Source organism: Bufo gargarizans, chromosome 2 (genome assembly GCF_014858855.1).
Source record: "Bufo gargarizans isolate SCDJY-AF-19 chromosome 2, ASM1485885v1, whole genome shotgun sequence".
NCBI classification, from domain to species: domain Eukaryota; kingdom Metazoa; phylum Chordata; class Amphibia; order Anura; family Bufonidae; genus Bufo; species Bufo gargarizans.
In genome coordinates this window covers 191,811,213-191,835,012 of record NC_058081.1, presented here as the reverse complement: position 1 = coordinate 191,835,012, position 23,800 = coordinate 191,811,213, and the positions used below count along the sequence as shown (strand labels likewise).

The window sequence follows — 23,800 nt, the reverse complement described above, 5'->3', positions numbered from 1 at the left end:
TTGGTTGTTTTCACAGGCAGACAGACCCCATTGAAATCAATGGGGTTGTTTTTAATGACTGTTTAGACAACAGTGGGCCCATATAACAGGCGTTAAAAACTGTTACACTTGGTCTTTCAGGCATTAATAATAATAAAAAAAAATAATACCTCAACCAATTGCATGCACATGGACACTTGCTCTTCACTAGAAGCAGCAGGACCTGACATTTCCAGCATGATGACGTCACCCCAATGAAAGCACAGGTCCTTTCCCACTGCATCCAGTGAAGAGCAAGTGTTCATGTGCGTGCAGGTGGATGAGGTGAGTATTTTTTAACCCAAGCAGAATGGGGGCCAAAGAGGGGAATACTGAGTCCACTTAGGGGAAGGGGGCATAGTTCATAATACTGGGGGCCACTAAAGGGGGCACTAATACTACTATGGGGCATTAGTAATACCGGTGGCACTATGAGGGGGATTTGATGTTCAAAACAAAATTTAAATAATCCATTTTTAATGGATGTTAAAAGTGGATGCAAAATTGCCATTAAAAACAGCCAGATGGACAGAAAATGGCTACAAAAACGTTTGAATGTAGCCTTATCTTCTTGGGTAATATGTGTGTAGCATCTCTTACCTTTACATATTCCACTTTTAACAGATCCAAGCCTTGCTTATCAGAAGAGCTGATTAAATGAAGAGGCTGTTTGAGGAGACCTGTGATATTGAGAGAAACAGCCCTTTCAGCATCAAACCTTTGCCACGTAAACCCTAAAGTAGATAATTGCTTATTGATAGGTTATGGCACATGGCTGATTAAACGCTAGGTCCCTGTCAAAATGTTCGGCTAGTGGTAAGGAGTAACAATCTGTGGGAAGGTGAAGTACAGCCCCATGTTACTTCTTCAATATAATTCAAGGATTTATCTTCTTTTCTAGCATATTACCGCGCCAAAAATCTGTCTAAAAAAGGCATAAAATGGTGCAAATTGTTGCATCTAGGGTTTCTACACTTTTTCCTCACATGCAACAAAAAGGGGTGGGATTAGCTAAATGTAATTGTGCTTCACTGGAAATGGTTCAATTCTGGTGTAAAAATCTTCTCAAAGTTAGGCTACATGCACACAAACGTGGTTTGATGCCGCATTTTTTGCGGCTTAGATGTGCTGTCCACATCCGTTGCTCCGTTCCATAGCCCCGCAAAAAAAAAAAAAAGAACATGTCCTATTCTTGTTCGTTTTGCGGACAATAGATATTGTTAAAATGGATCCGCAAAAAAAAAAACAAAGATGCCATATGGGCATCATCAGTTTTTTTGCGGACCGCAAAACACCTACGGTTGTGTGCATCTAGCCTAGGCCAGAGCTTGTGCTAGATCTGGTGCAGGTCTAGACTGTCTAAGTCTGACTCTACACCATCTATAGGATTCGCAAATGGGAGACAATGGGCGAGATTTATCAAAACTAGCCCAAGGCAACTAATGAGATTCCACCTGCCATTTCTCAGAGCTCCTTTAAAAAATGAAAGGATTGATCCGATTGGTGGCAATTAGCAACTAAGCCAGTTTTCCTTTGCACCAGTTTTTATAACTCTCCCCCCAATGTCTTTATGTAGTCTTCTGTCAGAAGTGTACATCAAAGAATGCTCCCAACGTATACCTCTGATAAGAGAAAAAAAAAAAGAAAAGAAATAAATGTGGACAGATCCTTAGAGCAAAGTTCCCGTATGGAATCTAGGGGCCTAGTGAATATAGAAGAAACAGGCGAGATTTGTGCTGCTATAGCCTGGGAAAGTAGAACTGTGTAATGACAGGCTATTTTCACATTAGCGATTTTTGCGGATCCGTCATAGATCTGCAAAATCGCTTCTGTTACAATAATACAACCGCATGCATCCGTCATGAATGGACCCGGTTGTATTAGGTCTTCTATAGCCAAGACGGATCCGTCATGAGCATCATTGAAAGTCAATGGGGACGGATCAGTTTTCTATTGTGCCAGAGAAAACTGATCAGTCTCCATTGACTTACATTGTGTGTCAGGACGGATCCATCTTGCTCTGCACCACATTCCGGACAGAAAAACGCTGCTTGCGGCGTTATTCTGTCCGCGATAGGAGTGCAACCAAACGGAACGGAATGCATTTTGGTGCATTCCGTTTCGTTCAGTTCAGTTTTGCCCCCATTGACAATAAATGGGGACAAAACTGAAGCATTTTCATCCGCTATTGAGATCCTATGACGGATCTCAATAGCAGAATTAAAAACGCTAGTGTAAAAGTAGCCTTATATCTAAGAATTAGCATGTAGGCTACAGCCCCATAGCATCTATTAGTGGTGATAAAATCACAGATTACTGCGACAGTTGCCAGGCCACTACGCGTCTGGCGAGAAGTGGCTTCAAAAATTTGAGAATACTGACAATGAAGGAAACATTGTCATATTATGATGACTTCTCCTCATAGGGAAACATTGTGGTCAGATGAAATGTAAGATTTTAGACAACTGTCACTTGTCTAAAGATCTATGTGTGTTTTCAGTTTTATTTAAAGGGAATCTGTCAGGCTAAAATTTGCTGATGAACCAGATTAGAATGTGTCGGCAGATGAGAACCATTTGGCCCATCTAGTCTGCCCAATATACTGAATACTATGGATAGCCCCTGGCCCTATCTTATATGAAGGATGGCCTTATGCCTATCCCATGCATGCTTAAACTCCTTCACTGTATTTGCAGCTACCACTTCTGCAGGAAGGCTATTCCATGCATCCACTACTCTCTCAGTAAAGTAATACTTCCTGATATTACTTTTAAACCTTTGCCCCTCTAATTTAAAACTATGTCCTCTTGTAGCAGTTTTTCTTTTAAATATTCTTTCCTCTTTTACAGTGTTGAGTCCCGTTATGTATTTAAAAGTTTATATCATATACCCTCGGTCTAGTCTTTCTTCCAAGCTATACATGTTAAGGTCCTTTAATCTTTCCTGGTAAGTTTTATCCTGCAATCCATGTACTAGTTTAGTAGCTCTTCTCTGAACTCTCTCCAAAGTATCAATATCCTTCTGGAGATATGGTCTCCAGTACTGAGACCAATACTCCAAATGAGGTCTCACTAGTGCTCTGTAGAGCGGCACAAGCACCTCCCTCTTTCTACTGGTAATGCCTCTCCCTATACACCTAAGCTTTCTGCTAGCATTTCCTGCTGCTGTAAGACATTGTCTGCCTACCTTTAAGTCTTCTGAAACAATGACCCCTAAATCCCTTTCCTCAGATACTGAGGTTAGGACGGTATCACCGATTTTATATTCTGCTCTTGGGTTTTTACACCCCAGGTGCATTATCTTGCACTTATAACATTAAAGGGACACTGACAGGCCCTATAAACATATTTAGTTATTCCTATGCAGTCATAGATCTATTAAAGTGTATTCCAATCACATAAGAGTACCCCCTGTCCGCATTGTAAACCATGTAAAAACAACTTTATATTCATCTGACAATCACATTTCTTTATGACCAAGGGGCGTTTTTTCTCATACCTTTGTGCCCAGCTGCGCCCCAACTGTTTCCTACCGCCGCCCAGCTCATTATTATTCACTGCGCTGGGCAGCTCTTGCATTCCCCGATCCTGTCAGTTCCCGCGCATGCCCAATAGATACTTATGGGCATCGGCCTCAATCGGACCATCTGCGCATGCGCCGGCACCCTCCCAAGCCTGTAATTGAATGCGCCTGCATCCGATCTCTCCTCCAAGGCACTCTTATCCAGCGCTTCAGAGCGCTGATGTCATCAGAAATTCAGATGGTTAATGCGCCTGCGCCGGCCAAGAAACTCTTCTCTTGGGTGACAGGATCGGGGAATGTAAAAACCGCCCAGCTCAGTGAATAATAATGAGCTGGGCGGCGCTAGGCTGGGCACAAAGGTATGAGAAAAACCCCTTGGGCATAAAGAAATGTGATTGACAGATGAATATAAAGTTGTTTTTACATGGTTTACAATGCGGAGAGGGGGTACTCTTATGTGATTGGAATACACTTTAATAGATCTATGACTGCATAGGAATAACTAAATATGTTTATAGTGTCCCTTTAAATTTTAGTTGCCAGATTTTTGACCATTCCTCTAGTTTTCCTAAATCCTTTTCCATTTGGTGTATCCCTCCAGGAACATTAACCCTGTTACAAATCTTTGCTTGGGTCCCAGAACAGATCCCTGAAGTACCCCACTGGTAACAATACCATGGTCTGAATATACTCCATTGACTACAACCCTCTGTTGTCTGTCCCTCAGCCACTGCCTAATCCATTCAACAATATGGGAGTCCAAGCACAAAGACTGCAATTTATTGACAAGCCTTCTATGTGGGACAGTATCAAAAGCCTTGTAAGGCTGGCTCAGCTGAAAGTAATGATACCACTCACTTAGTGTTCAGTTGCATCATTGTGGGCAAAAGGTACTTAATCCATATGTAAATGAGCAGTTAAAAGGTCATCTGTCATAGTTGTTACGGTAAATAGGGCATTTCATTTTTAGGATACGGCCACACGTGACGGGTCCACTGCAGATCTTTGTCATGGAATGCATTGCGGAAATGCTGCAGGGTGAAATCCATGGCAGAAATGTGCAACATTTTCACTGCTACAAGTTATGTAGAGAATTTGTTGTGGAAATGTTCTTCTTTGTGTGGATAAGATTTGTTAGGGCGTCATCACATGCAGCAGATTTTGTTGAAGAAACAAATCCGTTCCATTCACCTGAAGGGATTTGCCAACATCCGTTGTTCTTGCCACCAAAACTACCTCATTCAGAGGAATGGAACTCATTATAAGCTGCAGAAATTTATGCAACAAACTCTGCCGCGTGTGAAGGCACCCAAAAGCCACCTGCACACGTTGCGGATTACACATGGTTTTTCCCGCACGGATCCACTTGCAGAAAAAACGGTGTGTAATGTCTCATTCACACGTCAGTGTTCGGTCGGTGATTTCCATCACTGATTGTGAGCCAAAACCAGGTGCGGCTCTAAACACAGAACAGGTGCAGATCTTTCTCTTACACCTCATCTCTGTGGAGGCTCCAATCCTGGTTTTGTCTCACAATCACTGATGGAAATCACTGAGCGAACACCGACTGTGTGAATGAGGATTAACACAGTACCAGCACAGTGTAGGAGATCAGACAAATCTCATGTACACTTTGTTTCTTTCTTCCGTGAGGAAATTGATCCGCTGTGCGGTTTTAGAAATCCAAACCATGTCAATTATTTGTGGTTTTTGGCGTGGAAGGAATAGATCTGCAACAAATCACACATCATATCTGCAATTGCGGGTTTTGGTGAGGAAGCGTATAGAAATCTGTGTGCATCTCCTGTACGTTCACCCGCACCTGTGTGCAGCCACAATGCTGCGTCTGTAAAATGCTGTGGAATTTCTGCACCCAATTCCACTCCAGAAAATCCACAGTGGACCAGCCACATGTGGCCATTTAGCTTGATAAAACTGCTAATAGTTGAGAAAAATGTAATTGTAAAATGAATTCTTCACATTTTCTAGAAGTATAAGACACAACCTCAGCCAAGAATAAGGCATAGTAGTAAGAATACAATGACAATTTATGCAGTTTACCGGAAACATCATAGTAGTCTAATGTTATCTTCTTTAGGTACGACACAACGCTAAGGTCATAGGTCTTAACACAGGCTTCAGTTCCCAGTTGAAGTATACTGAAGAGGAGGATTGTAGTCTCCTGGGTCTCCTGCTGCTTAGTCAGTTCTACTGTTACCTGGTTGGTACAAGATTCAGTTACATAAAACTGTGAGCACTTGCTCTATAAATGAAGGAAAGACATATGAACAATATCAGATTCTGTTCTATACCTACTTCTTTTATTTCAAACTTGAGCTGAAGATCAGTGAGTTCCTCAAGACTGGTTTCTTCAGCTGGAGTGGGTTTGTCAGTTTCTGAAGTACGTTTCTGGATGGATTTAGTTTTCACTGGGGACGAACCACCATCTGTTGTATCGAAGAATTCATCATCAGAGCCTAGAAACGAGAAAGCAATCAGTTTTCCAGTTTCTAAGGGTTTCACAAAATGCACCACTGAACCAAAAAATGCTCCACTAATAACATAATGCCAGCCAAAAACATTCGTCCCTTACTGTAAATAAATGTATATGTGGTAAACGATAAATAAAATTCTGTGCCAGTGTTCTTACATACAGAGATGTCTCAAACGTCAACCACTTACAACATATCACCATTTCTTTACATAGGATTCACAACAGTATGTTTTCAGTGCTTCTCCAGAAAGAATTGAAGTGATAAAACACTGGTGGACAAAACGCCAGTGTAGAATCTGGCAAAAACTTTAGTGCAAGAGGTAATGTGTTCTTAGTAACAATATGAGGGCTTAAAAGTGTGACTGATCCTCTTGGACCCCTTTTTCACATCACAGTGAACAGCTGCCTGCATCACAACTGGTGAAAATAAATACGATAAGCTTGCAACCCACAAGTTGCCAGTCCTGCCAGTCTCAAAAAATCCAAACCTTTTAAATCTCTTGCGGTCATAGGGTTGAGTAACCTACTGGACACAACACAACCTCATTTACTTTCACTAGTTGTGATGCACTGCTACATTTGCGTCCAGTCACAGTGTAGCCTTAGCTATTGCATGTCTATGGCCAGCAAGTTAACAAGGACGTAGCACAACGAATGCTCATTAGCGATAATCTGACCGACCATCAGCAGGTCTAATACAACCCTTTACCTTGGCTTACATTCAAAGAGACAGGACCCTAGTGATGTAGGGCAAAAGTGCTCACCACTATGTCACCATGCCACCCATGTGATGGAATTTTCCAGGACACTGTATTGGTAATTCTTTAAATTTGGGATTCTGAAGTTTGTCACTGCTTTACATCACACGGATGTTCTTTAGTCTCAGCATCCATTCTTGGTTGGTCTGTGGAAATCCTTAGCAAACTTTGCTACTATGCCATATACCTGTGATGGCCAACTTCCGGCACTCCAGCTGTGGTAAAACTACGACTATCAAGATGGACACTTGCTTGGCTGTTCTCAGAACTCCTCAGAAATGAATGGAGCATGCTGGGAGATGTAGTTTCACCACAGCTGGAGTGCTGGAGGTTAGCCATGACTGCCATGCACCAACAGCTTGACCTATTTTGATAATCACTGCACTTTATGCACTTACAACAGTAACTCTTCAATCCAATACACATCCTATAACCCAAGATGAGAGTACATTTTCTGTGTTTTGGCAAAGGACCTGGATGTAATTATTACTCTTGAGGACAACACTAAAGTTAGTAGCACATGATCTAGTAACTGCTGCTTGAGTAAAGGAGGGAAACTACAAGATTCTTACCATATAGTAAGGTCGCCTTGTGGAGGTATAACTTGTTTTCTCGTGTCACTTATCTATGCTAGAGTTACACAAGTAGGGCTCTATGCTTATACTATACAAAACTGAAAGTTTATAAAAAAAACCTTTCGAGAGGCAGTGCCCTTGGGTTATTGGCTAGTTGGTGGGGGATTTATCAGCAACACTCAGGACACTACCTAGCTTTCCATTCGGCAATGAATGGTAGTTAGCCGTCAAGGAAGTGTCAAGAGACTGGAGTGGCAGGGGAGATGCATACAAAGCCTTATCTTTGTGTACTGGTACTATCTAGTAGTACCGTAGATCTCAAGCATTACCAAACTACGTGAAAATAATAAGGGGATTTTCAATTGTAAATCTGCCTCGATAGATTTATCATTCTTGTCCCTTTCACCTGACCCTATAAACATTTGCTACATAGCAAGTCTCAGTTGAATTTCCAGACAACATGGTTTAAAAAAAAAAGCCAAAAATGAACAGCTCTTTAGACTAATCAAAGAAAATTTGTATACAGTGCTCCCTCAAGATACAATATTAATTGGTTCCAGGACGACCATTGTATGTTGAAACCATTGTAAGTTGAGTCATCGGTTTCAAAGCCCCAAAAATAAGAGAAAATTAAGATTTTAGAAAAATAAGCAGATAACTAAGACAGATAAAACAAGTCCTTACATATAACAGTCAGTATATCTGTAAAGAATAAATCAAGGCAACTGGACTTATTGTAGATTTCTTGAAAATGTTTCACTCGTTCTTCCAACGAGCTTTCTCAATTCTGAGTGACTGTACAAGAATTCTCTGGGAGGTCATTTTACCTACTGACTCCAATTAGGATAATGGAATCAACACCTTTGACCCCATGCTGGGTAAAATGACCTCTGACCCAATGCTGGGTATAATTACCAGATGTTGATTCAGTTACATATTTATTCCCATAGAATTCTTGTACAATCACTCAGAATTGAGAAAGCTCGTTGGAAGAACGAGTGAAACGTTTTCAAGAAATCTACAGTAAGTCCAGTTGCCTTGATTTATTCTTTACAGATATACCATGACCTGGATAAATGAGAACCTTCACAGACATAACAGTCAGGAATAGCTGCTAACTAACAATGTATACAGCTATTTACCAGAGAAGTGGCCTTGATTGGTTGGATCTGTTTCTGAGACATTGTATGTTGAGTCTGGTTTCAACTTACGATGGGTCAGAGAAGACCATTGTATGTTGAAAATATTGTATTCTGAGGCCATTGTATCTTGAGGGATCACTGTACACTTCTGTAAGCAAGATTTTCTATGTTTTCAAAAGCTGTTGGGAGGATTGGAAGCTTTTCATCTTTCTTGTTAGGGATAAATGAGACAATAAAAGACTGAGTCATCTCATGTAAACTGAGCAATGAGATTAGTTCGGTTTACAGCCCACATTGCTAAGACATTAATCCAGCTCTTTCTTTCTTGTTAGAAAAGGACTTTTAGGCTTATTTCACACGAGCAATACAGATTGACTTTGTTCAGGGAGGGAAAAAATGATAGTTTTGCACACAAGTTTAATCAGTTTTGTCTGCGATTGCGTTCGAAGTTTCAGTTTTTCAAGCATGCAATTTTTTATCTGTTTTTCAAGCTCTTGAAGAAAAACTAAAGAATAACACTCAGCATCTAGCAGTCATCAGTGAAAGACACATCTGGATGCCTTTTTTTTTTTCACACAAACCCCATTTACCTTTATGGAGCCTGAGCTGCGTGAAAACACACAATATAGAACATGCTGCGATTTTCCCTGAACGTAGATATGATGCCTGAAAACTATGCCCATGTATACAAATCTACTGAAATCAATGGGTCAGGAATCAATCCGGATGCTGCCAGTCAGCAACACACATCACATCCGTATGGAAAACTCGCTAGTGTGAAAGAACAGGCCTTCGTTCATTTGAAGCTACCTCTCAATCCAGAAGAAGTTGCAGGATAAGTCGCCGGGTGTATGGATTATTTGTTGTATTTCTAACCACACTATCAACTTAACCATAAAATGCATTATAATGCTCCCCTCAGTAAGCTCCATCTACAATTGTTAGTTTTTATCTGAGCCGAGCTTCAATGAAGGGGGGAGGCACTAGCTGCTACATGTTCTCCCACATTCAGGGGCATTGCACCCTATCCCCCACAGCTCTATGCCACCACCTAATAAACTAGCCGATGATTCTGATCAGTAGCCTCGGTGAGCTCCCCATGTTCTCCCAGCTTCTATATTAAGATCAACCATCTGATCACTCAAGAGAAAGCAGAACTGACAAACCTATCTACTATGCTTGACAACAGTCCTGATTTTCACAGGACAGTACTGTGACCCAAACCACAAATGAATGACCCTACTTATCTTAAAGTACTGAAGTGAGGTAGTCTACCTACTACTTACTAGAAAATGACATGTTCAGCAGGCAAAATAGCTCTCCTCCAGAAGGGACACAAGCAGGGGCGTAACTACCATAGCGGCAGACCATGCGCCTGCTATGGGGCCCAGTCTTAGTTGGGATTATCTCCTTTTCTATTAGAATTGAAAACTTGGTCAGGACTCTACCCTCTAAAGCAGGGATGGCCAACCTGCGGCTCTCCAGTTGTTGCAAAACTCCCAGCATGCCCAGACAGCCTACAGCAGGGCATGGTGGGAATTGTAGTTTTACAACAGCTAGAGAGCCGCAGGTTGGCCACCCCTTCTCTAAAGGAACAACTTTTAGCAAATAAAGCAGTGGAAAAAATGGCCCAAGGGAAACCCTTCTGTCCTGTGTGGGTGGCCTGGTTTGATCCTTGCTATTGGGCCCTTACTTCTCTATGTACGCCACTGGACACAAGCGAGTGTGTGTAGACACGCTCCCCACCACCATCTTTCTCCTCAGTCTCTATGCTGTTCTGTGAAAAGTCCTTCAGTGAGAAGCTCTGATGACCTTCATGTCTAAGTTAGTTGATGCCCTTTTTAAGTTAATGCAGAGCTTCTTACAGTGAATAACCAAAGTATAGGGGGAAGGTGCAGTGTACAAGTGGAAAAAGAGGGGTTCTCTATTTCATTTATAAAAATATTTAATTTTAAGATACATTACAAAGTTTATTATCTTTGCATACACTATTGTTTGCTGGAAAAAAAAAAAATTACAATGAACTTCACTGAATATTTTGGAGAAATTATATTTAAAATTAGATCATTGCCTGTCTCGTATTAAAGGAATAGGTCCGCAATATAATAATTGGTGGTGATACAACACACGGCGTCCCACTGATCAGCTGTTAAAGAAAGCCGCTGGCATTGGAAACTATGCAATGGATGTAAGACTGTCCACTGTGTAGTTTCAGGCACTGCCGTACACATGTTCAGCTTCCATTCAATAGGAGCTGTGCTGTAGTACACAGCACATTCTGCTTCCGTCCACTATCCAGTTTCCAGCAATGTTGGCTGCTCAAAACAGCTGATTGGTGGCAGCGCCGACCCCCAACATTCTGATATTTATTACCCATAGACAGGCCATGGATATGTAAGTACCGGAAAACTGCCTTAAAATTAAAACAAAATTCCGTTAGGAGTTGGATGACCATGCGATATGTACAGATGTCTACAGATACATACAAACATCAATAGAACGTCAGATACCACTGAACCACCAAATCTTTAACCAATTTTCATGAAGAAGTTAGAAAAATGCAGCTCTAATGTAGCCCAGCATGTGTTATAACGTGAATGGACAATGTATTCCACTCACCAGATGATGATCCTTCCTCCAAGAATAATGACTTCTCAATATCTCTTTTAAAGAGTTTTTCTTGTCTCGTAGTCAAAATTGGGACAAGTGGAATCTGAAAAATTTGAACAGAAGGAATATACATTTTTTACTTCATACAAAGCTGCCGTTTCATCAGTTCCCAAGGACTAAAATTAGCAGGGCACTATATGCCCATACTAATCCACAAGACTACTCTATCACAAGTCTCTTTTGTAATAAAGCATGTGTCAGATGGACATGATCAGAAGTAAATTTCAACTAAATGCAAACTAGTTTGTTTCTGTATGCTGACAGTAAGAAGGCATCTACATGGAAGTGACAAAAGTAATGGCACCGCCAATATACATAACAGTATGTGATCCAAACAGTCTACACATTTAAGAAACTCCCTGAAAATCTCACTCCTGGAAACCGTATCCATGGAAAAGGGGGGCCACTGGAAGGTAGAAAAGCCCAGAGAATGGCATACCTGACCTTTTGGGGGCCTTGTCCCATATGCCACTGTGGCCAGTGATTTGCTGCAATAGTCACATGGCCATGTAACTGCTGGAGCTATGTAAAAAGGACCAGCGGGGAGGAAAGGAGCGCAATGCTGGAAGAAGCAGGGGATGGACTGAGGGAGGTGCACAGCCTCTTTTACTACTTTAGCACAATTTCTAGCAGTGGCCAAATGTTTAAAAAAAAACTTGGAAACTAAACAAAAAAATATAAAGAAACCTCACACGTGGCATAAATACCTTTTAACTTGACTTTTGATCTTTAGTTAAAAAATAAAATAAAATAGAATGTAGATCTATTATTATGATTGCTTATCCAATGAGGTCACTTCTGATCCTCCACTGCTCCATCTCAGACGTTTCTCACTTTCCCCCACTGGTCTCTACTTCCTGGCCCTCCTATTATTGTTATTTTGCTAATTATTGATATACTTAATGATTAAAAGTAATAATGTGGAGCAGTCATACACAATGATCAGCCATAACATTAAACACACAGATGAAGTGGAAAATCTTGTGAAATGGCACCTAAGGTGGGATATACACTAGGTAACAAGTGAATAGTCCGTTCTTGAAAGTGATGTGTTAGAATGCAGAAAATGGGCAAGTGAAGGAATTTGTGCAAGGGTCATATTGTGATGGCTAGACAACTGGGTCAGAGCATCTTCAAAATGGGTCCTGTGGGGTGTACGCAGTGGTCCGAGGAAATGGTGAACCGCTGACAGGGTTATGGACACCCAAAGCTCACGGATAGTGAAGCTAGCATGTTTGGTCCTATTTCACAGAAAAGCTAATGCAGCACATATTGCTGAAAAAGCTGTCAGAACACAATGCATTGCAGCTTGCTGTGTGTGGGGCTGCTTCAAAGACCAGTCATGTCCACCACCAAAAGAGCCTACAATGGACAAATCAGCATCAGAACTGGACCAGAGGGCAATTAAACAAGGTGGCCTGATCTGTGGTGCAAAACACACATTGGGTCCGAGGTGGAGGCGTTTATTGGCACCACATTTTTATGTGTACCATTTGTCTCACTTACTGGGAAATATTTACATAGAAGATCAATGGCGACATTGTTAAAGTAGTTTAAATTATTATTTTTTTATACTTACCACACTTACTATAACTGCAATTTTGCTGTGAATATTTTAAAAGCACTCTACATTGTTATCAGTTTTTTTGATATTTTTATGGGCTTGATAAAGATTGATATTTTTCATGACAAATCAATTGTGGTTAGTCACTTCAGGAGGAATGAATTCCATATTCAGTATAGGAGCCTATTGGGCAGTACAGAACATACAGTACACGCCGTCTCCACTTCTGCAGTTTTTACAGTGTGCAGCATGGAACAAATGGGTTCAAACTGCAATATCTTTGAAACAAAAGATGAAACCACTAATGAAAAATATGCAAAACTACACAGTTCTGTACATTTTTCTTTTCTTTCATAAATAACGCTATACCTTTTACAGAGTATACATGAGGTCTGCACTAATCGTATCCAGAATCTCCTAATTCAGCCTTCCTCATATTTCTCCTCGATAACCCTTTGATGCCTAAAATGCTACATGTAAGCCTATTCACACAGATAAGCACGACAGTGCTGCAGCTGTAATCCTGACATTGCTTTCACACCTCCTGTTACATTGCATTAAAAAAAAGGAAGAAATAACTGTAAAATGTGTAAACAATGGGTAAAGTCATAGATGGCAGGTATGTATCACTGAGACTACTACTCTCAGTGATATAAATCCCGGAGGTAAGTTATGACCAGTGATGTTAGATCACAGAGTTTGGGTCCGGGATTTAGGAGTGACTGAAGAGTTTGGGTTGGAAGGTCACTCCCATACCCCATCTCAGGTGTTACCACCTCAAACAGGTGAAAGAAAAACTAATTAAAAGACAAGCTGCCAGAGAGCAGTTGGTGTGTGTTGGTCTGAGACAAAGACCCATGGACAAGGCCACTTTGCAGAGTGGAATTTCTAGGTGAAGACCTACAAGCTGGTGAGAAGATTGAATCACTGTGTACATTATTTCCATGAACTGTTATTTTGATTAAGGAGGCAAGCCTGTACCGTTTTGCTGTGTGTCCCCCAATAAACCCTAGGAAAAAGACTGTCTGAATGGTCCAGTTTTCACATATGGTGGAAGATGCGGGCAAGTTTGGTTTCTAGGAGCAACTGCATGAATACCTGTTCGTGGTGAATGTCCTGGGTTAAAGCAGCAGCAGAATAGAAACAAGAGTCTGTAGTAAAGGAGGAGCTCATCAAACAGATAGTGTAGAGCAATCTGCAGCAGTGACAGGCATTGGAGCAGCAGCAAAGAGCTCATGCAGAGGCTTTACAGGCTTAATGGCTAATGCAAAGCAACAAGAGACTAACCGCCTACTGACAGAACAAATTGCAGCCCTCAGAGACGCTGCAACAGCACAACAAGTTGTGCATGTGGCTGGGCAAGGTTCTGGTGCTAGTGTGCAAAAACAATATGCAGACTGCCTTACAAAGAATGACAACCGAGGATGATGTGGAAGCTTATTTAACTTTGAGCGTATTGCGGACAGAGAAAAGCTGCCTGTAGATCAGTGGGCTGAGGTGCTGGCTCCATATTTGACTGGAGAGCCGCAGAAGGCTTACTATGACCTCACCTTGCAGGATTCCAGGGACTACCACAAACTAAAAGCGGAAATACTTGCTCGCCTTGGAGTCAGTCCTGCACTCAAGGCCCAGCGGGTACAACAATGGACTTTTTGCAAGGACAAGCCGCCAAGGTCACAGATGTTTGACCTATTCCACTTGGTACGTGGTTGCAACCAGAGTCGTCTTCCCCAGAGCAGATGATGGAAAAAGTGGTGATGGATTGAAATCTTCACTCTTCCGGTGCCAGTACAGCATTCGGTTGCCCAAGGAGATCCCCAGAATGTGGACCATCTGTAAACATTGTGGAGAGGTATACCACAGCGGAGAACCTCCTTGCTGGTGCAGAGAAAGTAAAGGCAGCGCCCGGTTACCCAGGGGCTATGTGGAGCCCAGTAAGAGGTGGTTTAAACCTGGGGGAAAGCAGGGGCAAGTGCCAATTGGCAAGAAAAGAGAATCCCTAGAAACTGGTTTTAGAGTCCAACCCCGCCAGCTAATTTGTTGGAGGTGCCACAACCCAGGGCACATTGCCGCTCAATGTCCCGTGACGACTGACCTTATGGAATGTGATATGGCACAACGGTTTGCACATCTCGCCTGCAGTGCCATACCATACGACAGGGCCTCAGATGTGTCAGGTGACTGTCAATAGTAGCCCCCTGACTGCACTACTAGACTCCGAAAGCCTGTTGATGCTTCTCAGAGAGAATATTTCCCCTGTGCTGCTGACCCCTCGACGGGTCATGGGGGTGATGTGTGTACATGGGGATGTTAAAGACTATCCCGTTTCTCAAGTCACATAACCACTGAATGTGGGACAGCGTCACATGAGGTTGGTGTGGTGAAGGATTTAGTGCATGCAATGATAAAAGGGCACTATCTACCATTGTTTTGATGCGTCTCCTGTTGATGCAACCGAAAACCAGGGCATGCACAGTGAACCCAGAGAGGTAGTTGGGTAGTTTCCGCTATCTGTTTTGGTAGGAGATGAGAGTGAGACAGGAGAGTCTGAGCACACCATACCCGTTCTGGATATCCAGCAAGGTAATTTTGGGACGGCCCAGTTGCAAGACCCCACTCTAAAAGGTGCCCTAGCAAATGTAACTATTATAATTGGTGTTTCCCAAGAGCCGGGTGCTGACCACAGGTATCCACATTTTGAAATGCACAACAATCTCTTATATCGGGTTGCCAAAGCTCACAATGAGGTGATAGAACAATTAGTGGTTCCAGGGCCCTATAGAAAAATGGTGCTGAACTTGGCTCATTCTCATGTATTTGGGGGGGGGGGTCACTTAGGTACAGACAAAACCCGGGAGTAGATATTTCAGAGGTTTTATTGGCCAAGGTGTTATAAGGAAATAGATGAGTACTGTAAATCCTGCCCTACATGCCAGTTTAAAGAGGTTTTCTAATCTTCTCTTTACATACTTACCTTCCTTGAGCACGACGTTCACTTCCTGGATTCTTCTCCCGGCCGGGCCACGCTTGCGCAGAAGACTGAAGATTTTCGCCGGGCTGCGCAATATCCTGAACGCGCACGCCGCCGCGCATGCGCCATGATGACTTATTCCTGGCCTGTGTAGTACAGAGCCGGTGTGCGCGTTCGCGGCTCTGTACTATACTTGCCATGAAGAAGTCATCATGGCGCATGCGTGGCTGCTGCGCGTTCAGGATATTGCCCGCCCGGGAAAGAATCTTCAGTCTTCTGCGCAAGCGCGGCCCGGCAGGATTCGACAGGAGAGGTGGCCGTAACCAGGGGAGACCAAAGACATCAGGTAAGAGGGGACTTATTTTCTAAAAAAGGGTGGGAATTGGGTAATAAAATGTATTTAGAAAAATGATCACTGTGAAATCATTGACAGATTTAACAGTGATCATTAAGAAGAGAATACCCCTTTAAGGCCCCGGTGTCCCATTTTAAAAGTCCTTTACTGCCCCTTCCCATTATTGAGGTACCATTTGAACGGATCGCCATGGACTTAGTGGAACCATTAGACAAATCGTCTAGGAGACACCAGTATATTTTAGTAGTACTCTATTAGGCTAGGTCTACACAACGACATTTGTAGCGCAACAATAAGTTGCGCGACAGATAGGGCACAACTACACTGCAACATTTGTAGCGCAACATTTTGTTGCACCAATGTCGAGCAACAATTTTTATAATGGCAGTCTATGGTGTTGCACTGCAACATGCAACATGCTGCAACTGCGACGCAACAGTCGCAGAAAAATCCATCTCGAATGGATTTTCTGCGACTGTTGCGTCGCAGTATGTTGCAGTGCAACACCATAGACTGCCATTATAAAAATTGTTGCGCGATATTGGTGCAACAAAATGTTGCGCTACAAATGTCGTCGTTTAGACCTTGCCTTATACTACCAGATACCCAGAGTCAGTGCCGTTATGAAACTCCTCCGCTAAATCTATTGCTCGAGAATAGAGAATATGCAGCCGCCTACTTAGACAACATTGTCATCTATAGCCTGGATTGGGCGAGCCATGATAAGTAAAGCCCAGGCTGTCCTAGACTCCCTCAAAAGCGGGGTTTACAGCCAATCCAGAGAAGTGTGCCATAGGTATGGAGCAGGCTAAATACTTGGGCTACATTGTGGGAAGAGGCATGATTAAACCCAAAGCCAATTGGCCTCTTACAAAAAAGCAAGTGAGGGCTTTCTTAGGTATAGTGGGGTATAACCGTCGATTTTTGCCCAACTTTGCCGTTATTGCAGCCCCTTTGACGGACTACAAAAGGGAAAAAGTCGGTAATGGTTCGGTGGTGCCCTGAGGCAGAAAAGGCATTTGTGGAACTGAAATCAGTCTTGTGTAGACAACCAGTGCTGATAGCACCATTTTTTTCTAAACAATTTATAGTGCAGACAGATGCATCAGAGGTGGGACTAGGGGCTGTTATGTCCCAGGAAGTTGATGGAGAAGAGCATCCTGTCATGTATAAGTAGAAAACTGAACTCCTGTGAGAGAAGTTACTCTATTGTGGAACGAGAGTGTCTGGCAATAAAATGGGCCCTAGAATCCCTAAGGTATTACCTGCTGGACAGAAAGGTCAGACTGGTCTCAGATCAAGCCCCATTGAAGTGGATGAGTCAAAACAAGGGAAATAATGCTAGGGTAACAAGGTGGTTCCTGGCATTACAGGATTTTGATTATGTGGTAGAACACAGGCCAGGTAAATTGCATATCAATGCAGATGCCCTGTCAAGAGACCACTGTCTTGTTGCGGGAGGTGCCAAGCCCTCCGGCTTTGGGCAGAGAGGGGTGGGGGTGATATGTAAACATTCAATGGGTGAAGTCATAGATGGCAGGTATGTATCACTGAGGCTGCTACTCTCAGTGATGTAAATCCAAGAGGTAAGTTATGACCAATGATGTTAGATCACAGAGTTTGTGGTAGCTGGAGTTTGGGTCCAGGGTTGAGTGACTGAAGAGTTTGGATGGATAGGTCACTCCCATAGTCCATCCGGGTATTCCTACCTCAAAGAGGTGAAAGAAAAACTAATTTAGAGACAAGCTGCCAGAGAGCAGTGGGTGTGTGTTGGTGTGAGAGAAAAACCTATGGACCACTTTGCAGAGTGAAATCTCTAGGTGAAAACCTACAAGATGGTGAGAAGTCTATCACTGTTTCTTTATTATTTCCATGAACTGTTATTTTGATTACGGAAGCAAGCCTGTACCATTTTGCTGTGTGTGTCCCAATAAACCCTGGGAAAAATAGACTGTCTGAATGGTCCAGTTTTCACAAATGATACAAACACTGACACAAGAGCATGTCTAGAGAACAGTGAATGGACTTACCTTTTTCTCCTTTGTAGTTGGGGTAGTAGTCGGAGACTGGGGAAGCGGAATACTGTTAACCAGTTCAAACACACCTTGGATTTTATAGTCCGAGATCTTCATACGCAGCAATGGCAACTCTCCGAACACCTTAAACCTACAGTCAAAGCAAATGAGCTTTAGCAAACTCTAGTAACAGACACACGTCTCCCTCTAAGACCATGCGGAAGAACCGCTGCATCAACAAAAAATAAAAATTTGGTGCAAAACGTAAACTAGTTAAATTACAAGTTTCTGAAAAGAAATTCCAAGGTATAGTCATTCCTTCATTGTATTTATTAAAGATAACCCCCTTCCGTATGTTCTATCCCCCCACTCGGGTTAAACCTCTATGGGCTGGAATAAACACTCATTTTAATGACCTTTAAGTAATGCTACATTTCTCCTGGACCAGAAATGGCCTCCCTCACTGATAAAAGCGGATTGTAGAAAGTGAGAGAAGCTAAATTTGTGGTTGATTACCATTCCATCTTCATTTTAGGGGGCTGTCTTTGTTAAAAAAACAACAACTATGAATTAAATAAATGCACTCCGGTACGCAGTGTACCAGATTTAAAAGATCACAGGACGGCAGTAAGACTCAAGGTTAAAGAGGCAATCCAGTTAGATTATATTTGTTTAGAGAATAGGAAGTTATACAATTTTCTAATATAAATGTATTTAAAATTTTGCTCTCAGACTTAACAACCCCTTGGCGTATATGTACGGCAGAAGAATTTCTGCTGTTTCAAACAGTAAAAGCCTGGGGCAAATGTATGCAATCAGCCAATCACATAATTTAAGCCCTCAGATTCTGTGGTCAAATCTGACCACAACATCTGACCGATTTAGATGCTCCCTCCTGCATCTGTAACAACACTCCCCGGCCGAGATAAATACTGATGCTCGCTAGTTAGTCACCCAGGGTGACTTAAAAAAAAAGAAAAAGAAAAAAAAAAAAAAGAAGTTTAAAAAGTTTTTAAAGGGACTCTGTCACCAGTTTCTAACCCCCCCTTTTATAACTATGGTTCTCTCCATGGTCCCCTTCTCATTACAAAGCTGTTGTTATAAGTTAAATCCGCCGTGTAGTTTTCATAAAAATCGCTTTTATCTAACCTGTCAATCTTCAGGATAAGGTGCCCAGGGCGTTTCTGATGGTCTGAATCTGCCGCTCTTCGCCGCCGCCGTTGGTGCCCAGGTCCTCCCATGATCCTTTCAGCGCCACCTCGATGTAATGCAATCCGCCTCCGGCTCTCCTCAGTGCCCCCTCCTCCTTTGCAAAGATCTCGCGCGTGCGCACAGGCCTGTGCCTGATGCGCCCGTTTAGATTCTGCCTCGTGGAGCGAAGTGCGCATTCGCGCGCGTTCGCGCATATTCGCGCGCATTCGCGCGCATGTTCGCGCGTGCGCACTTCGCTCAACGAGGCAGAATCTAAACGTCCGCACGGGCGCATCAGGCACAGGCCTGTGCGCACGCGCGAGATCTTTGCAAAGGAGGAGGGGGCACTGAGGAGAGCCGGAGGCGGATTGCATTACATCGAGGTGGCGCTGAAAGGATCATGGGAGGAGCTGGGCACCAACGGCAGCGGCGAAGAGCAGCAGATTCAGACCATCAGAAACGCCCTGGGCACCTTATCCTGAAGATTGACAGGTTAGATAAAAGCGATTTTTATGAAAACTACACGGCGGATTTAACTTATAACAACAGCTTTGTAATGAGAAGGGGACCATGGAGAGAACAATAGTTATAAAAGGGGGGGTTAGAAACTGGTGACAGAGTCCCTTTAATATAAAAAATAAGAAAAATATTTAAAAAAAAAAAAAAAAAAAAAACAGGCATCATCGGGTCCAAAAATGCCTCTACTATTAAAATATAATATTTATCCCATATGGCAAATGGCGTAAGAAAAAAAAATATATAAATTTAATTAAAAATGGGCAGTTCTCTGAATGCTGACGAACATGGATGGACGTAATGACGTGACGTCGCGCCCACCTCTTTCCCCTGACCTGCCTCCCATGATTTCTGTCGCCGCGCACACACCCGCTCCTCTGCTGGATCGCATCCCCAGGACGTGCATCGGGACCCCCGTTGGCCTGTAATGGTGTTTGGACAAGGAGAAGATGCTCCAAATAGCTCTGGACCATTGTGTATCTCTCTGATTCCACCTCAGTCTCTCCTTCCTCCTGCATGCCCGGTGACTGCCTCTCCTTTTGGCACTCCTCCTCCGCTGAATTTTTCCTCCACATGTGGCTTGACTAGGGGCCTGGTGGAGGTTAGTCAGACACCTAGTGTGTGGATCTTGGCTGTCTTATTGCCCCGGCTTTGGCTCGATCAGCTTTGCACTGCTTGCCGACCCACTCTCTCCCCCTCCCCTTTTGACCCTGGAAAGAAGCTGTGGGAAAATTCTGAGGCCCCCTCGTCTTAATCCAGATTTTTCCACACTGGCGAGACCTATCCATACTTAGTTTTTTTTTTTGCCCTCAGATTATTATTGTTGTTCTCCTGCTCATCTTTGATGTTCTATTCCTGCTATTTACGAACTACTTGGAATTTAAATAACCAGAGGGGAAAGAGAAGAGACGGAGAGGTGTGAGAGAGAGAGAGAGAGAAAGGACAATGAGACAAGAAAAAGGAGAAAAAATATTAAAATTAAATATAGGAAGAAAATGGGCCCCAAGAAAAATAGGCGGTCAATAGACACCTCTAAAATCAGTCAGACTTGCAGAGTCCTCAAAAATGTTGCAGTTCTTGAAATCACCAAATGTAAATATAAGAACAGGACAAAAAGGAAAGCATGATGTAACATCTAAAAAGAATAATGCTTGGCTTCCACCGGAGGAGCTCACAGACACCCATCTACAGGATGGAGATTGGGAGAGGGTGCAAGAAGGCGACATTTCTTTGGTGGGTCCCTCTACATTAGAAGAGATCTTAGTCACGGTCAAAAACAATGGAAAGGTGATACAAGATGTTGCCTGGAAGTTGGGGGTAGTCCAATCGGATGTCTCCTTAATAAGAGTTGACATAACTAAGATACGAGATAGAATTAAGGTCATAGAAAAATCTGTTGGCTCCCTGGATCAGCAATTAAAAGAAATAACATTTGACACTGCCATCTTGAAAACTGACTATAATAATCTGCCCAAAAAAAAAAAAAAAAAAAAGTTATGGCCCTGGAAGATAGGTTGAGGCGATCTAATGTTTAAATATTAGGGCTTCCCGAGGGAACAGAGGAAAAAAAATCCTGTTGGAACTATTCAGTCTATTTGTTCCTTAGAGAGGGTCCATCGAATCCCCGGGGGTAATCCAAATCCCGGAATGCCACCTGAGGTTCTTCTGGCCAAGATTCTTGTTTCCCGGGACAGAGACATGATTCTTAAAGGGGTTATCCCACTTTGCGTTTTTAAACTTACCTGCTGCCACCGCGCGTTCACTTCCTGGATTCTGGCTGGGGGCGGGCTTCATCTTGATTGAAGTCTTCTCCCGGCCGTGCCGCACGCTGGACTGAACGCGCACGCCGCGCATGCGCAATGGTGACTTGTACGCAGCTCTGTACTATTCTGGCCGGGAAGAAGTCACCGTCGCGCATGCGCGTTCAGGACAGCGAGCGGACCGGCCGGGAGAAAAGAAGGAGTCTTCTGGGCAAGCGCGACCATTGGGATTTTGGAGAAGACCGGTGGTCGTAACCAGGGGAGACCCAGTCACAACAATAAGGTAAGTGGGGGTGAATTTTATCCTAATCGGTGGGAATTTGTTAATAAAGTATATTTACAAAAACGATCACTGTCAAATCATTAACAGATTTAACAGTGATCATTATGATGGGATAACCCCTTTAAGAGGGCCAGAGAGTTGTTTATAATGCAAACTGGCCTTTTTTCTCGATTTCTTGAAAAAGATCCAAGAAAAAAGAGACAGTTTTTTGGCTGTAAAAAAAATAAAGAGTCTACAGGCCAAGGACATTAAGTACTCCTTTCTTTATCCAGCTAAACTGCGGATCATTTTTAATGAAGTAACTCTTTTTTATACTCCAGCCCTTGCCACAGACTGGCTGGATTGGAATAATTTCTGATTTGCGGTGTTTTCTTCTTCTGTTTAATTTCTATGGTGGTGGCAGGAACAGGATAGGGGGAGGGATGGTCTATAGAGAGAGATCGGCTTCTTGAGAATGGTGGATCATGGGGGGCAGGGGGAAGGCTGGGTTGTATTATTATTATTTGTCTAAACAAACACAGAAATAGTGGCAAATTTGGGGGAGCTGCTCAACCCCTAACACTGTAGCGTGTTTTTCATTGGGGGAGCAGCCCCACCGCATGTGGACCGCAGCAAACGACTATCCCCAGCAAAAAATATTTTGCATACGGTGGAGGATGTCGGCGCGGTCCACATGCACCACAAAGGCATCCTACACAAAACGGAGCATTGTGCGGATGAAAATATAATCATAAATCACAGAAAAAATGCACCACACGGATATGCCACTGACTATACTGGCTAGTCATAAATGCAGATATTAAAAGCTGAGACTTTTGCCAATATATTCCTGTCAGGAAGATATCGGAGCCCCAAGCACCACGTCACGGTTCTCAGCATGGCAAGGGGTCCTACCACTACGCTACCTATGGTGTGAACAAGGTCTGAAGGTGATGTAATCCAGCTCACAGCCAAGCTTCCACACAACCGCCCAGCAGGACAACTAGTGCAATGTGAACAAAGCCAGACTGTAAGCCACACCCATATCAGACCATGTAATGGAGGCTACCAGGTGCAAAGAGTGTTTGAATGCCAGGTGAAGGCACATACACTACATGTAAAACAAGACAAAAACACAGAAATAGTGGCAAATTTGGGGGAGCTGCTTAACCCCTAACACTGTAGCGTGTTTTTCATTGGGGGAGCAGCCCCTCCCCCAAATTTGCCACTATTTCTGTGTTTTTGTCTTGTTTTACATGTAGTGTATGTGCCTTCACCTGGCATTCAAACACTCTTTGCACCTGGTAGCCTCCATTACATGGTCTGATATGGGTGTGGCTTACAGTCTGGCTTTGTTCACATTGCACTAGTTGTCCTGCTGGGCGGTTGTGTGGAAGCTTGGCTGTGAGCTGGATTACATCACCTTCAGACCTTGTTCACACCATAGGTAGCGTAGTGGTAGGACCCCTTGCCATGCTGAGAACCGTGACGTGGTGCTTGGGGCTCCGATATCTTCCTGACAGGAATATATTGGCAAAAGTCTCAGCTTTTAATATCTGCATTTATGACTAGCCAGTATAGTCAGTGGCATATCCGTGTGGTGCATTTTTTCTGTGATTTATGATTATACTGTATTTTCATCCGCACAATGCTCCGTTTTGTGTAGGATGCCTTTGTGGTGCATGTGGACCGCGCCGACATCCTCCACCGTATGCAAAATATTTTTTGCTGGGGATAGTCGTTTGCTGCGGTCCACATGCGGTGGGGCTGCTCCCCCAATGAAAAACACGCTACAGTGTTAGGGGTTGAGCAGCTCCCCCAAATTTGCCACTATTTCTGTGTTTTTGTCTTGTTTTACATGTAGTGTATGTGCCTTCACCTGGCATTCAAACACTCTTTGCACCTGGTAGCCTCCATTACATGGTCTGATATGGGTGTGGCTTACAGTCTGGCTTTGTTCACATTGCACTAGTTGTCCTGCTGGGCG

At 43.1% G+C, this 23,800-nt stretch overlaps 1 protein-coding gene across 2 annotated transcripts in view; it reads right to left on the bottom strand.

Moving 5' to 3' along the window:
• The window catches only part of VPS13C (vacuolar protein sorting 13 homolog C), a 355,707-nt gene that overhangs the window by 170,449 nt on the left and 161,458 nt on the right, over positions 1-23,800 (bottom strand). For both annotated transcript variants that reach the window (XM_044279821.1, XM_044279822.1), the window contains exons 23-27: positions 18,100-18,235; positions 11,129-11,222; positions 5,857-6,017; positions 5,602-5,758; positions 619-698 (exon numbers count right to left, since the gene is read on the bottom strand). In XM_044279821.1, the coding sequence (XP_044135756.1) occupies positions 619-698; positions 5,602-5,758; positions 5,857-6,017; positions 11,129-11,222; positions 18,100-18,235 (628 nt within the window). The remainder of the gene's footprint in view (positions 1-618; positions 699-5,601; positions 5,759-5,856; positions 6,018-11,128; positions 11,223-18,099; positions 18,236-23,800) is intronic.